The sequence below is a fragment of the Clarias gariepinus genome, chromosome 2 (genome assembly GCF_024256425.1).
Source record: "Clarias gariepinus isolate MV-2021 ecotype Netherlands chromosome 2, CGAR_prim_01v2, whole genome shotgun sequence".
In the NCBI taxonomy this organism is placed as follows: Eukaryota; Metazoa; Chordata; class Actinopteri; order Siluriformes; family Clariidae; genus Clarias; species Clarias gariepinus.
In genome coordinates this window covers 29413032-29426740 of record NC_071101.1, presented here as the reverse complement: position 1 = coordinate 29426740, position 13709 = coordinate 29413032, and the positions used below count along the sequence as shown (strand labels likewise).

The window sequence follows — 13709 nt, the reverse complement described above, 5'->3', positions numbered from 1 at the left end:
CCTTCTGCCTGGCAATGAGCGGTTCACAGTTCCACAACCCGTGGGAAACAGTGGAGCCGGTGTCCACGAGCGCCCGCAGTAAGACGCCGTCCGGCACACAGTCGATGTAAAGCCCCGCGGGGCTCCCCAACCGTCCACCCGGCGCTAGGTTAGCGGCTGCTGGTGTACGCTGTCCCTCAGGCCTGAGAACGTTGAAGCGGTAGTCCGGCTGTCCCTCAGGCCTGAGAACGTTGCAGTGGTAGTCCGGCGGTCCCTGGCCTCGGCGTCGTCGCGGAATCTCGGAAGCGGTGTCGAGGCCTAGCCGCGACGGGTAGCCCTGTCCCCGGCTAGGTTCACCTACCGAGCGCCACTGAGCTGCGGGCGGTCGCTCGGCTCTTTCGCCGTGATGTGCCGCCATTATGGGCTCAGCGCGCTCGACCTCGCGCCATACGTGGTATGCTCGCGCTAGCTCCGCCAGGAAAGCGCTTCTTCTGCGCGAGTAGTCGCTCCGCTACTCGGCAGCCCGCTTGGATTTTTAGAAGGTCCTCCTTTGTGCACTCGAACCCGTTATTCTCCATCCCACTTCTGACACCAATGTAGCGTTTTTACGCCGGGAAGGATGGTGGAGAGACAAGTGAGCTTATTTGCTGCCCAATGCAATGGCTGGGAGTACTTTATTAGCACACAGCAGGTATGGCATGAGCAGCACCTTCACTCAGGAGCCTACATCCAATTCAGCACTAGCTTGAACTGGAGCACATTTCACACGTCACACACCCGTCACACACAACAGGGCCTAAGCCACTAACCAGAACACCTTTCCCCAACATGGTGAACACACACCAACATCCCCGCAAGGCATGCTGGTCGTCAGCCGCCGCCCCGCCCACGCCACAATATATTTACATGCAAATAAACATATGTTTTTTTTAAAAAAAAGTCTTGATTTGTAAATGAGCTTAATTAAACTATGCACAATATTGCGTAGTCATTTAACTGAAATTATTTGCACAGAATTACAATGCTGCCTAACTACCACAATAAATGGTTGATAACTTTTTGTTGTTTTTCCGATGCTGCCCTCATGTGGATGTGTGTTGTACTTATTCACTGTATATCAGACTCACTCGCTGTACCAAAATCCTGTATGTGCTTGCTGCAAAACACATAAGCGCTCCATTATAAAATAAAAAACAGAAACAAATGACAAAAATAAATAAATAAATAAATAAATAAATCACTTTTACATTTAAGGGTATATATATATATATATATATATATATATATATATATATATATATAGGCCTATATATGTATATATATATATATATACTGTGTTCCAAATTATTATGCAAATTGGATGTAAGTGTCATAAACATTAAATGTTTAGTCTCAGGGCTCTTTGGATTACTGAAATAAATCTCAGACATGTGTGATAATTAGTTTGCCAGATGAGCCCATAGAAAAAGTACTGAAGAAGTGTTGTTCTACATTATTAAGCAGGCCACAGGTTTCAAGCAATATGAGGGGAAAAAAACGATCTCTCTGCTGCCGAAAAGCGTCAAATTGGACAAGGTATGAAAACATTAGATATTTCACCAAAACTCATCGTACTGTGAAGACATTTGTGGCTGATTCAGAGCACAGACAGGTTCGTGCAGAATAAGAAAGGTTTCTGCCAGACAAATTTATCAGACTAAAAGAGCAGCTGCTGAAATGCCATTACAAAGCAGCAAACAGGTATTTGAAGCTGCTGGTGACTCTGGAGTCCCGTGAACCTCAAGGTGTAGGATCCTTTAGAGGCTTGCAGTTGTGCATAAACCTGTGCATAAACCTGTGTATAAACTATTCAGCCACCCCTAATCAGTGCTCACAAGTAGAAACGGTTGCAGTGGGCCCAGGCATATATGAAGACTAATTTTCAAACAGTCTTGTTTACTGATAAGTGTCGTGCAACCCTGGATGGTCCAGATGGATGGAGTAGTGGGTGGTTGGTGGATGGCCACTATGTCCCAACAAGGCTGCAATGTCAACAAGGAGGTGCCGGAGTTATGTTTTGGGACAGAATCATGGAGAGAGAGCTGGTAGGCCCCTTTGGGTTCCTAAAGGTGTGAAAATGACCTCTGCAAGTATATTAACTGACCACTTTCTTCCATAGTACAAAAAGGAGAACCATGCCTTCCGTAACAAAATCATCTCATGTGGCAAGGAATACCTCTGTGTCACTGGCTGCTATGGGCATAAAAATTGAGAAACTCATCGTGTAGCCACCATCCTTCCCTGACCTAAACACCATTGAGAACCTTTGGAGAATCCTCAAAAGATCTATGAGGGTGGGAACTGTCCAAAAAAACTCACAAGTCCAATGGATGCAAGAATTGTGAAGGTGACATCAAAGTAGGAGTCCTATGTTAAGATGTTATTGTTACAATGCAACATATGTAATATGTTATTGATTGAAAAAGTTTTTGATTTCAGAAAATATGACCTCCTAATGCTGTAAATTCAAGAAAAGCCTATAACTCTGTTGTGCATAATAATTTGTTTTTTATTTTAAAAACAAATATTGTTATTATTAGGAGGTTTGTTCAATAAAATTAAAATTATACCCTAATAGTTGATGACTAGAAAATTATACTAACTGTCATTTGCATTGATTAATTATGAAAATCAGAGAAAGATTTCATTTGCATAATAATTTGGAAGGCAGTATATGTATATATAAATATATATCTATATATATCTATATATATATATATATATATATACTGTATGTATATATATATATATATATATATATATATATATATATATATATATACTGTATGTATATATATATATATATATATATATATACTTCTGACATTATATAAAAATAATGTCAGAAGTATTTTACTGTGTCTCAACATTTCTATTTATTTATACTAGAGAGATCTGTCTGTGTTGGTTCCTGAAGTACTCATCAGTGCATGCTTTGGCAGACAGTGTGTGTGTGTGTGTGGTGTGTGTGCATGCATGTGTGTGTGTGTGTGTGTGTGTTCTGTCTGTATTTACTGTCTGATTTCCCACAACTTGCAACTATTTTATCAATTGAGAATGTATTGCTGTGTTTACTTTGTTTTAGGATTAATTCAAATATGACACCAGTTACCTGTGACTGCAATTTTGGGGTTGGTAAATTTGTGCGAAATGTAAGAATGTTTTATTTCAATGACAACCAAGTAAATAAAATTTAATTTAAAAGCCTTTAATGTGCTTTCCAGAAAAAGTTTTAAAAACATATTACAACACAGTGCTAAAAATACATTAACGATTGCATTATGTCACCAAATTTAATACGCACTTGTAGTAGGTTTTTGTAGCACTTCACTGGGGTATGTTGACCAGCTCAGTTTTACAGTTGTGCATGTGGTATTTTTACCCCAACTCTCTGGCCTATTTATATTCTTGGTAAACTGAGAAAGAACCGAGGTGGGTTAGCAACACTTGTGACCCTAAATCTGCTAGCTTCAGAAATATTTCAGTCTGGCATGAAGTGTATAACTGCTGTCCAGACTAGCTTGCCACCTGTTTGACTCTACTGAGCAGTAAAAGATCTGTTCAAATTTTTCCTCTTTTATTTCAACTTATTTCTGCTTTCTTGTTCTCCTCTTTTGACCTAAGAAAATTTGAGTTATTGCTTATTACACAGTATATGCATGAAATATTATACACACTACATCAGCAAGGTCTCTCCCAAGCAACGTTTTCAAAGCATACTGTGGTTTCAAGATGTACTGTTCGATCTATTTTGAAGAAACACAAAGAAACGGGCAATGTTGAGGCCTGTGGATGCCGTGGTCGGCCAAGGAAACTTCATGCAGCAGATGAAAGACACATCATGCTTAGTTCACTTTGACATCAGAAGATGTGGAAGAATTGTGGCCCAAAAGTCATACCACTGATGAGGAATCAAGGTGAGCAATTCAACTATGAACAAAAACATAGGAACTAGGGTGCAGAAAAATGGCAGCAGGTGCTCTGGACTGATGATTCCAAATGTTAAATATTCGGCTGTACAGGTTGTTTGCCAAAGGGCCAGAGAGCGGGACGCTAATGAGTACAGTCAGCAGGACCCAATCATACAGCCAATGTCATTAAAAACTACATTGATCATAGAGAAAAACAAGGAGTCCTGGAAATGATAGTTTGGCCCCCACAGAGCACTGATCTCAACATCACAGAGTCTCTCTGGGAGTATTTAAATAGACAGAAGGATTTGAGGCAGCCTACATCCACAGAAAATCCGTTAGTTTTCCTAAAATTTTGGAACAACCTACCTGCTGAGTTCCTGCAAAATCTTTGTGCAAGCATACCAAGAAGAAATGATCCAATAAAACAATGATCCCAAACACTCCTCTAGGTTAAGAAGAGCTATTTGTCCAAGAAGAAGAGTGATGGAGTGCAGCATCAGATGACCTGGCCTCCACAATCACCCGATCTAAATCCATTTGAGATGGTTTGGGATGAGGCGGTGAAGGAAAAGTAGCCAGTACTTAACTCCTTTAAGATTATTGGAAAACTATTCAATAACTATCTTATTAGGGAGAAAGCCATGAATGTGCAAAGCTGCCATCAAAGTAAAAGGTGGCTGCTTTGAAGAATCAAAAAAATAAAACATATTCTGAGTTGTTTAACACATTTTTTGTTGACTACAAAATTCCATATTTTTACTGTCATAATTTCAATGTCGGTACCAATATACAATGAAAAACCATTGAATAAGGAGATACTTAAGACTCAAGACTGGTACTGTGTGTGTCATATATCTAAGAGTATGTCTTTTTGATATGACCTATGGTTTTATTTTTAATGTTGGTTTATAGACATTTATATCATAAAATCCAGCCCACCACTTCCACCTACATCTTCCCTTTACACTAACCCATTTAATGTACACATACGGTATATTGCATATATTTATATATGTACACATACAGTATATGCTGTAGATTAATTATGACAGTTATAGTGCTATGTTTCTCCATTAATGTTTATTTTACTATCCTTCCACTACTTTGTAGCCTGCACTGTAGCCACACTGTGGTGTTTTATTTATTATTGTTATTCTTTAAGCCTTTATACTTCTGTTTATTATTTTAAATGTAACCTTTTCCTTCATTATTTATATTCTTACTATGCGTATGGTCAAAGGTGGCCTGGAGCCTCCAGTGATCTGGATGTGCCAATCTATAGCAAAGTACAGACAGTTCAACTCACACCCAGGCATACACTATGGGCAATTTGGAAACACCAATCACACCAATAAAATTGGTTGAAAAAAAACAGAGTACTCAGAAAGTGCATGGTGCATGGTGACCAACCTAATTCCTGATTCACTGTGCCCCCATAATTTTTTTCTACTGTAGCATACAGTCATGTGTGAATGATATTATTGCCTTTTTTAATTGTATGTAAAATAATACATTTTAAAACATTAATAATTATAATAATAATCAATGAAAAAAATGTCATACGAAATCACACTATGATCAAATGATTTGTATTATGTTTTTTACACAAAAACACATGCAATAAAAAAAGCGACACTGATGTTTGCACATGACTGTATGTTCGTTTTGTAGTTCGAAAAACTTAAAAAAAAAAAACTTCTTTTTTGTAGTTCATTGCACTAGCAACTTTAAGATATTTTTGTTAAACCTACTGAATCATATTAAGGCAAATATGGCTTAAGTCTAAAATAGTTTGAAATGTGGTTTGACTACTTTGCTCTTGGCTTAATTAGTAAGAGATCTCCTTCAGATAAAGCTATACTGAGATCTTTCTATGCTCAGAGTGTTGTTTATTATGCCAACTATTTTTCCTACTGCTTGCCTTGGATTAATATGCTGTATGTGATTAATAACTAAACATAGTTTAAGTTGCAACTGAATATCTTTTAAATACAAAAAATTGTTGTTGTACTTTTTTTCTAAGAAACTTTGTATATGCTTTGTAATGGCCTTCGGGGCCAATTAATGAGCCTTTCTTTGATCATAAGTTAAGCCTCTTGTGATAGCTAAGGTAAGTCTGGAAACACTTTGTAAGTCCTGAGTCACAGCTGTGAAATATACAGTAACAATAAGGTCAGTGCTTTTGGTGTGGTTACAGCTACTGACTTACCTCCTGCTTCCAGGATCTTCCTTTGTTTTCCAAAGAGTATAATTTTTGGCAGGCATTCTCAGTCTAATGGGCTGTTTTTGATGAATTACTGGATTTGAGAATGAAACCATAGAGTTCACTTGCACAGATTTTATTAATAAACCTTTTTCAAACAGTTTTTTTTTATAAATATAAAATGTATGATTTAATGCTATTAAATAATAAATATGTTATTCAGTAGCTATGTTACTGTTATTTCCATATTTAAATAAAGTATTTAGTGTGCACTTTCATGTATGTACACATTCATTGTGGATATGTACTGTATATGTTTTCTGGAAAGTAGCCAATGTGTTTACTGTAAGCTGTAAAGCCTAAGGCAGTAGACTGGCTGGCATACGCTGGCTGAGCATCGGAAGTGTTTCCTCTTTTTTCGTTAAGATGGGGAATTTGGTAAAAAAAATCATTACTTCACTCTAAATAGCATGTCTCTATCACCCACCCCTAAGCTAAGTTTTAAATGTCTCTCTCTCTTCCTTAGTTATGGCATGTGTGTGTGTGTGTGTGTGTGTGTGTGTGTGTGTGTGTGTGTGTGTGTGTGTGCCTAGCTGTCATTTTAGCATGTGCAGCTTTTGAGTGCACCTCCTTGATGATTTGAGCCACTCCTCCTCAGATGTTGAACTGCTGCAGAAGAACAGTTGGGTCTAGCAAACCAATCAGAACAACTTTTGTGGACCAGCATGCACATGTGCACACGCATTCGCACTCACACTCACATACCCCTGGCCGCACTTATGGAGTATTATCCCATCATACTACTTTCCATCTGCTTCCTGCTCCCAGGTAAGACAGAGCACATATGTAGCTACATATGGCATGTGATGTGTCTGTGATTGTGAACTATAGCCTGCAGAAAGAATGTGTTATGATGAGATTTAATCAAAACAATATCCATGTGAAACCTGCTGCTGCTTCTGCTGGTGCTGATTTTGTGGAAAATTGCTCACATGACGACAGTAACAATAATAGAGACATTGTGTAAAAATAATTCTTTAGGTTATTTATGATTTTTAAGATTTTGAGAATCATGTATAAGGTGCAAATGTCACAGCTCCTGGTAATGTAAGGATTTCTATCTATGGAAACTATTTCAGTATATGACTATGGAAATAAATGTATTGTGGTCAAAATGTTAAAATACAACTTTTAAAGAAGTTTCCCTCTACTGGATAAAGTTGTTGGGAGCGTGTTTAGACTGTCAAAAGGTAAGAAACACTTGACGTTTCTTAAGTTTTTAGTGTTATTTAATTAGCATTGCTAAAAGTAATTAACCAAAGACCTTACCATTTGTATTTAAGGACTTTCTAAATAGCCAGTCGCAGATCCTAATAGATTGCTGATGCTTAATAAAAGGCAGGTGTACTGAGCTGGTAAACAAGTTAAGACTTGAGAAAAAACATTGGAGTGACGACACATATCAGACAAATATATATGGCATGTACTACAAGTGCTTCAAAGACACATCAAGATTGGAACACATTGCTTTAATGCTTCTTAAAAGTGGCATATGGAGTCTTGGACAGACAGAGAGCAGATGAAACTAATGAAGACAGAATGGAAGAGAGAAAAAATGGAGGGAGTGACAGCATACCAGATGGGGAATCATCTTGACCAGTTAACCTTTTATAGTGAGAGAATGGACGGATGCATCTATATTCAGATTTCATTGCTTCCTGTTGGGGATATTAAACATAAAAAGAAGTTTAAAATTATTACTAAAATATGGTATTTCTGCCTTACTTGGCAGAAAGTCTTCCTGCACTCATTTTACTGACTTCTGCAGATAAAGTCTTAAATCAAAACCAGATGTTATTGAATCACGATTGAATCAGATACTGGGTAAAATATTTATGGATATTTGGATATGAAAGACAAAATCCAACTGTAGGTCAGGATATTTATTTCCACTACTGTTCTGTTCAGTATATATATATATATATATATATATATATATATATATATAATAACTCCTCAGTTTTTTAAATATCCTACCGTATGTTATATTTTATCTGCTAAAGGACACAGAACACATGGGAAAGTGTGCCCTTATGTTACTGAGTATATTTTATGTCTCTTTTAAGGGAGCAAAAACTGCTTCAGTATTGACACGAAGAATGCCCAGATCATTCAAGGACCAAAAGAAACACAGTTTGGCTACACTGTGCAGCAACACGAGGCGCTTGGTCAGAAATGGTAAGAGTTTTTTCACGCAGTAATATATCTAGCAAAATTATGTACTGCTACCTAGAAAAATAATCAAAATTATAAACTTTTTGTTTTTGTATTGATATAACTAGACATTCATATAAATGACATTTATATTAATGGCATGAGATTTTTCAATTTAACAAGCTTAATGTGTCATTTGATTTGTTAAATAAAAAACATGTTGTGACTTTCAACATCAAAATGTGTTTTATGCCTTTTTAATATACTGCATATTATTTAAGGCTGTTTTATTCATTGCATAGCTCTCAGATAGAAAAGCTCAACAGAACTGAACAGTTAAACATACATCCCACTCATATATTTCTCAAAGCAGTTTATATGATTTGTATTTATTCCCAAATGCTGTCTCCTGGAAGGAGTCTCAGGTCTGTCTTGCCAGAGACCGCTGAGCAAACAATCAAAATTCATGCCTGATTTCATTCAAAGCATTTCACATCGATAAAACTGAGTCATATAGTCTAGGTAAGGTGAATGAGGACAATAAAAAAAAACAAGACACTTTATATTCCGTGTATATACAAATGTTTATTTCAGACTAGGAAAATCAAATGAATCAGGTGCAGGTAGAGGAAAGCAAAACTTAGTTTCCCATTTATTCCACATGGTGTTTAATTGGATGCATCAACTTCAGTTAATCTTCATCCAAAGCTTAAAAAACACAGGTTTGAATTTATTTTTGATCATGCAATAAAAATGCTTTAAAAACAAAAAGTAAGAAAGACATTCCATTTTAATAACTTGATGTTTCTATTATCATAGCATTTATTCTTTGTCTTCATTATGAAGTCTTACGTTTACAGAAATATAATATGCAAAATTATAATAAAACACAAAAGTCACACTTAATGTCCAAGTTAGTATTGTAAATGTATTCATTTTTTTCCTTCCACACTTTTGCAAAATCTCATTTGTTTAAATGGTTTTAATGGTCAAAGGGCTCTGAGTTCTTCATTGTTTTGTTGCCACTGATTACCATTGAAAACTATTATCTTCAAGTCAGCTCCACATGTGTATCATAAAGCCCAGCAGACAACACTTACTGTGTAACTCAATTAAAGTAACTCCACTCAGCTTAAGCTGGCCACCTATTTCCTGTTTTCAAGCTTGAGGTTTTTCATTCCTGATTGTTAACTTGCATTCCAACAGGAATACAAAATGTTTTGTCCTTTGAAGTTTGCAGGTAAATAAATGGAAAGTATTTGCACTTGTGTCTAGCAACCTGTCTGCTTGGTTCATGTAGTGCTAGTGGCTTCTGGAAAGTATGTGTTGTGGTTTGCTTTTCCCAAGAGTCCCACTGTGCATCTCATCATAGTTTAACTTAACACAGTGGCAGAAAGCAAACCTCCTGGCGTATGACACTTCAGGAATGTGAATGAATCCACGACAGCACACCAGATTCAGGAATTTTTGTAGTATGTACGAGCCTAAAAAACTCACTAGTTCGTTTCTCCACATTTTATCACCACATATGGTATTATGATTTGTGACGTTTTGGTTTCCTATGATTCAGGGATAAAGGAGTTATGAGCAGTGATACATTTTCCAGGAAAATTAGTCGCTGCCGCTTGGTGCCAAGAAATTAATTTTTTTTTAGCTTATTTTTTTTTACTAATGTATTAATATTTGGCACTTAATAGTGCACATACAGTACCTGCTGGAAATCATTACGATTATTAAGATTAGTGTATGTTTTTTATTGAAGTAATAGTGTAGTTGCTCCTTTTCAGATTTATGAGGAAGTATCCTCACTCTGCCTTATACAATCTGTAGCCATTCAGGTCTCACTCAAAAGTGCTAGAGAAATGTATACATACTGTAGATCAAATACTGTAGATTTGGTTGATTTGTCATTATTCTTTATTTCTAATTCTATAGTAAATAGAATTTAGGTAGTTCATTGCAGTCTTTAAGGAATAAATAAGTAGAAAACACAAGTAGCGTTCACACAAGTTCATTAAGAATGGGAGAAATAACTCTATGTGCAAACACAAAGAATGCAATTATGTTCAGAATGTTATATAAATAAGGTTGGTAATTTGGCAATTTGGTCCATTCATGTGCCATCCGGTACATCGGGCGACTCCCTATCCTGGAGATATATCTATCATTTCTGTGGCAGTTACTTAGGGGGTCAGGGTTCCAGCTTGATGCCCGATTGTCATTCATGCACTATGGGCAATTTGGGGAATGCCGATTAGCCTAACCTGCATGTCTTTGGACTGTGGGAGAAAACTGGAGTACCCAGAGGAAACACACCAAGCACAGGGAGAACATGCAAACTTAATCCACACAGACCCAGAATCGAACCCCAAGTTTGGAGGTGCGAGGTGCAGTGAGCTAACCACCACTTCCCTTACTTTCCTTTGGTTCCCTCATGTGTGGAGACTTTACGGAAACCCTGTAAAGTGAAGAGAACAAGTAAGTAAATTTGTCATATCATGTGTGTTTTTAGGCTGCTTGTGGGAGCTCCGTTTGAGAAGAATGGTGAAAATGAAACCGGTGATGTGTACAAGTGCCCACTGGGTAGCTCGACTAAGACAAGCTGTTCACGCCTCAACTTAGGTATTCTAGGGATTCCTGGAGGAAGATTAATTTTATAGCAAAGAAATAAAATTCCTTTTTATGGATCAGTCTTGTTTTCATTTAAATTAATGTTGTTCTTTTTTTCTGAAGGAGAGACAACCCTAAAAAATGTCTTTGAACACAAGGACAAAATGAGACTGGGAATGTCCCTGACCTCCAACCCAAAGGATAACAGTTTTGTGGTAAGTGTGATTTCCATAATAATATAATTTACAGTCTCTTCTGTAAATACTGTTCTTTTGATTACAATACAAATATAAAACTGGGAACAAAGTCACAGTGTCGGACTCAATGGATGTGGCATATTTGCATGTATGTTTGTGTTAGACCGTTAATTCATGCCTTGTTTGCAGGTAAATAGAGCTCCATCTCTCTCAACTTTTTGGACTGACACAAAGGTCATTCTGTATTTTGTACTTTAGGCTTGTGGTCCCTTATGGTCATACGAATGTGGTTCATCCCTATACAGTACAGGAATCTGCTCCAGCATTGACAAGACTTTTAACTTCTCTCACAGCATTGCACCTGCCTTCCAGAGTAAATTCTTTTCATTTATCAGCTTTTATTTCTTGTTTTGTTGAAACTTTTGCATGGCCATTGATTAAAGTGCTTTTTTTTTTTTTTTTTACCTAAATGGAGATATTCAGTCACTGAATGTTACTGTTTCAATGTGCATTTTGTTTTGTTAGGATGTGAAACATATTTGGATATTGTAATAGTGCTGGATGGATCAAACTCTATATACCCCTGGTTTGAGGTGCGGTACTTCCTAATCAATGTCCTACAGAAGTTTGCTATTGGTCCAGGACAGATACAGGTATGTGTGAAGCATAGTCATGCATATGTTTGTAGCTGGATATAAATTCAGATACCTACACTAACAATGTACTGTATGATATGACTGTAGTGTTTTATACACTGCATATACCAAAACACTTGAGGACTTTGTACTTTTGACTAAAATTGTCATTAGACTCAGATCTCCAGACTGTAGACGTATTGGTCTGCTCAATAAAAATAGGCCTACATTGGATCAACTGTAGCCTTTTAGCCATCATTTCTTGTAACAAACCTCATATTACAACAGGCCTTAGTCAGCACAATTTAGAGCCTTACTGTATTTGCGTTTATTCTTCTACAGCCAAATACTGTAATAAATTATAATCCTACTATTGGGTGTCATCCAGAAGAGAATAGGTTTCCTTTTGAGTCTGCTAACGCTCAAGGTTTCCTGGGGTCTCAGGGAGTTTTTCTTTGCCTCTTTTGAACTTGGCATGTTCCTTCATAATTCAAATCTGCATCCGGATTCCTGCTTTGTGACTGTCTATTAAATCAATTTAATTCAAATTACAAGAGAAATAGATCATGACTATAACTATTAACTCAGTAATAAATGTAACCTCTACTAACAATGAGATGTGATTTTCATTACTTTATAAAAATAAAAAAAAATGTACTTCTTAGCTATACTTCATAAAAAGCAACATCCCACTATGATGGCTCTAAAAATTTTAAGTCTCACCTTTTCTGCTCTGTACAGGTTGGAGTGGTGCAGTACGGAGAGCGAGTGGTTCATGAGTTCCACCTAAATGACTATCAAACAGTTGATGAAGTGGTGAGTGCAGCATACAGTATTATCCAGCGTGGAGGAGAGGAGACTCGCACAGCTCTTGGGATCAATGTTGCACGGTATACCAAAAGCAAATTGTTGTTTTTTTGTCTTAGTATTCCTGAAAACATTAGACTTGTCTATGTTTACCTTTGTGATATCCTGCGTTAATTACTCTTTCAGATTTTTTAATTATTACAGATATAGGCAAGTAATTACAGGAATTTGTCATTTATCACATGTAGTTCCCAGGCATTTAAACGTGGAGGGCGTCCAGATGCCAGAAAAGTGATGATTGTGATAACTGATGGAGAATCACATGATAGCCCAGACCTAAAAAAAGCTGTTGAAGACAGCGAGAAAGACAACATTACACTGTATGGAATCGCTGTGAGTCTGCTTTACCTATACAATTTATTTGCTACTTATATCATTATATATATTGTTTTCTTTATCAATAGCCAGTAAGTTTATAAGTTTCTTTATCATTAGCCAGTACTGTAAGTATGTTTTTGCTTTTGTTTAAAAGCATATCGCTTTTTTTTTTTATCATATTGCAATGTGCCACTTGCTGATGCCATGCTATTAATGTATAGTATAGGCACAAACATCTACTTTGGTGGCATATTGCTTGGTAATTTCCCTTTATTCACCTAAACAATTACATACAGCGGATAAAAAAGGAAAGACGATGCATGTTTAGTTTTTCTCATTTAAGTAGTAGACATTTTGTCAGAAGTGGAGGTCCTGCTCGCCCCACCCACTCACAGTAATAGGACATAAGAAGAAATATGTCTTCTCCCCAGGCCATGCAGACCTCACACTCTCTTACTTGAATCCATTCCACACCTTTGTTTTACTCTTTTGGGACATATAGTGGACTGTAAATTCAATTTTCAACAGACATCTGTACAAATCATTGTGTAGATGCACGTTCCCATTCACCTCCACATTTATTTTCAACGTCTCATCTTCAATCAAGGTCTGAGTATGATTAAATCCACCTGGGGCTAATGTATAGCTTGTTGAGTAATAACCAGCACTCAGTAATTAACTTCTGAAGCAGTTAATGCAGTCTGCCTAAATGTTCTGCAGCTCACCAGTACCA

The 13709-nt window shown here is 36.9% G+C and overlaps 1 protein-coding gene across 2 annotated transcripts in view; it reads left to right on the top strand.

Annotated features, from left to right (window-relative positions):
* The first annotated feature begins 6861 nt into the window (after window positions 1-6861).
* itga11b (integrin, alpha 11b) overlaps window positions 6862-13709 on the top strand; it is a 29525-nt gene continuing 22677 nt past the window's right edge. For both annotated transcript variants that reach the window (XM_053482741.1, XM_053482732.1), the window contains exons 1-8: window positions 6862-6963; window positions 8262-8373; window positions 10862-10971; window positions 11083-11174; window positions 11415-11529; window positions 11682-11809; window positions 12533-12681; window positions 12847-12991. In XM_053482741.1, the coding sequence (XP_053338716.1) occupies window positions 6867-6963; window positions 8262-8373; window positions 10862-10971; window positions 11083-11174; window positions 11415-11529; window positions 11682-11809; window positions 12533-12681; window positions 12847-12991 (948 nt within the window). In that variant the 5' untranslated portion in view covers window positions 6862-6866. The remainder of the gene's footprint in view (window positions 6964-8261; window positions 8374-10861; window positions 10972-11082; window positions 11175-11414; window positions 11530-11681; window positions 11810-12532; window positions 12682-12846; window positions 12992-13709) is intronic.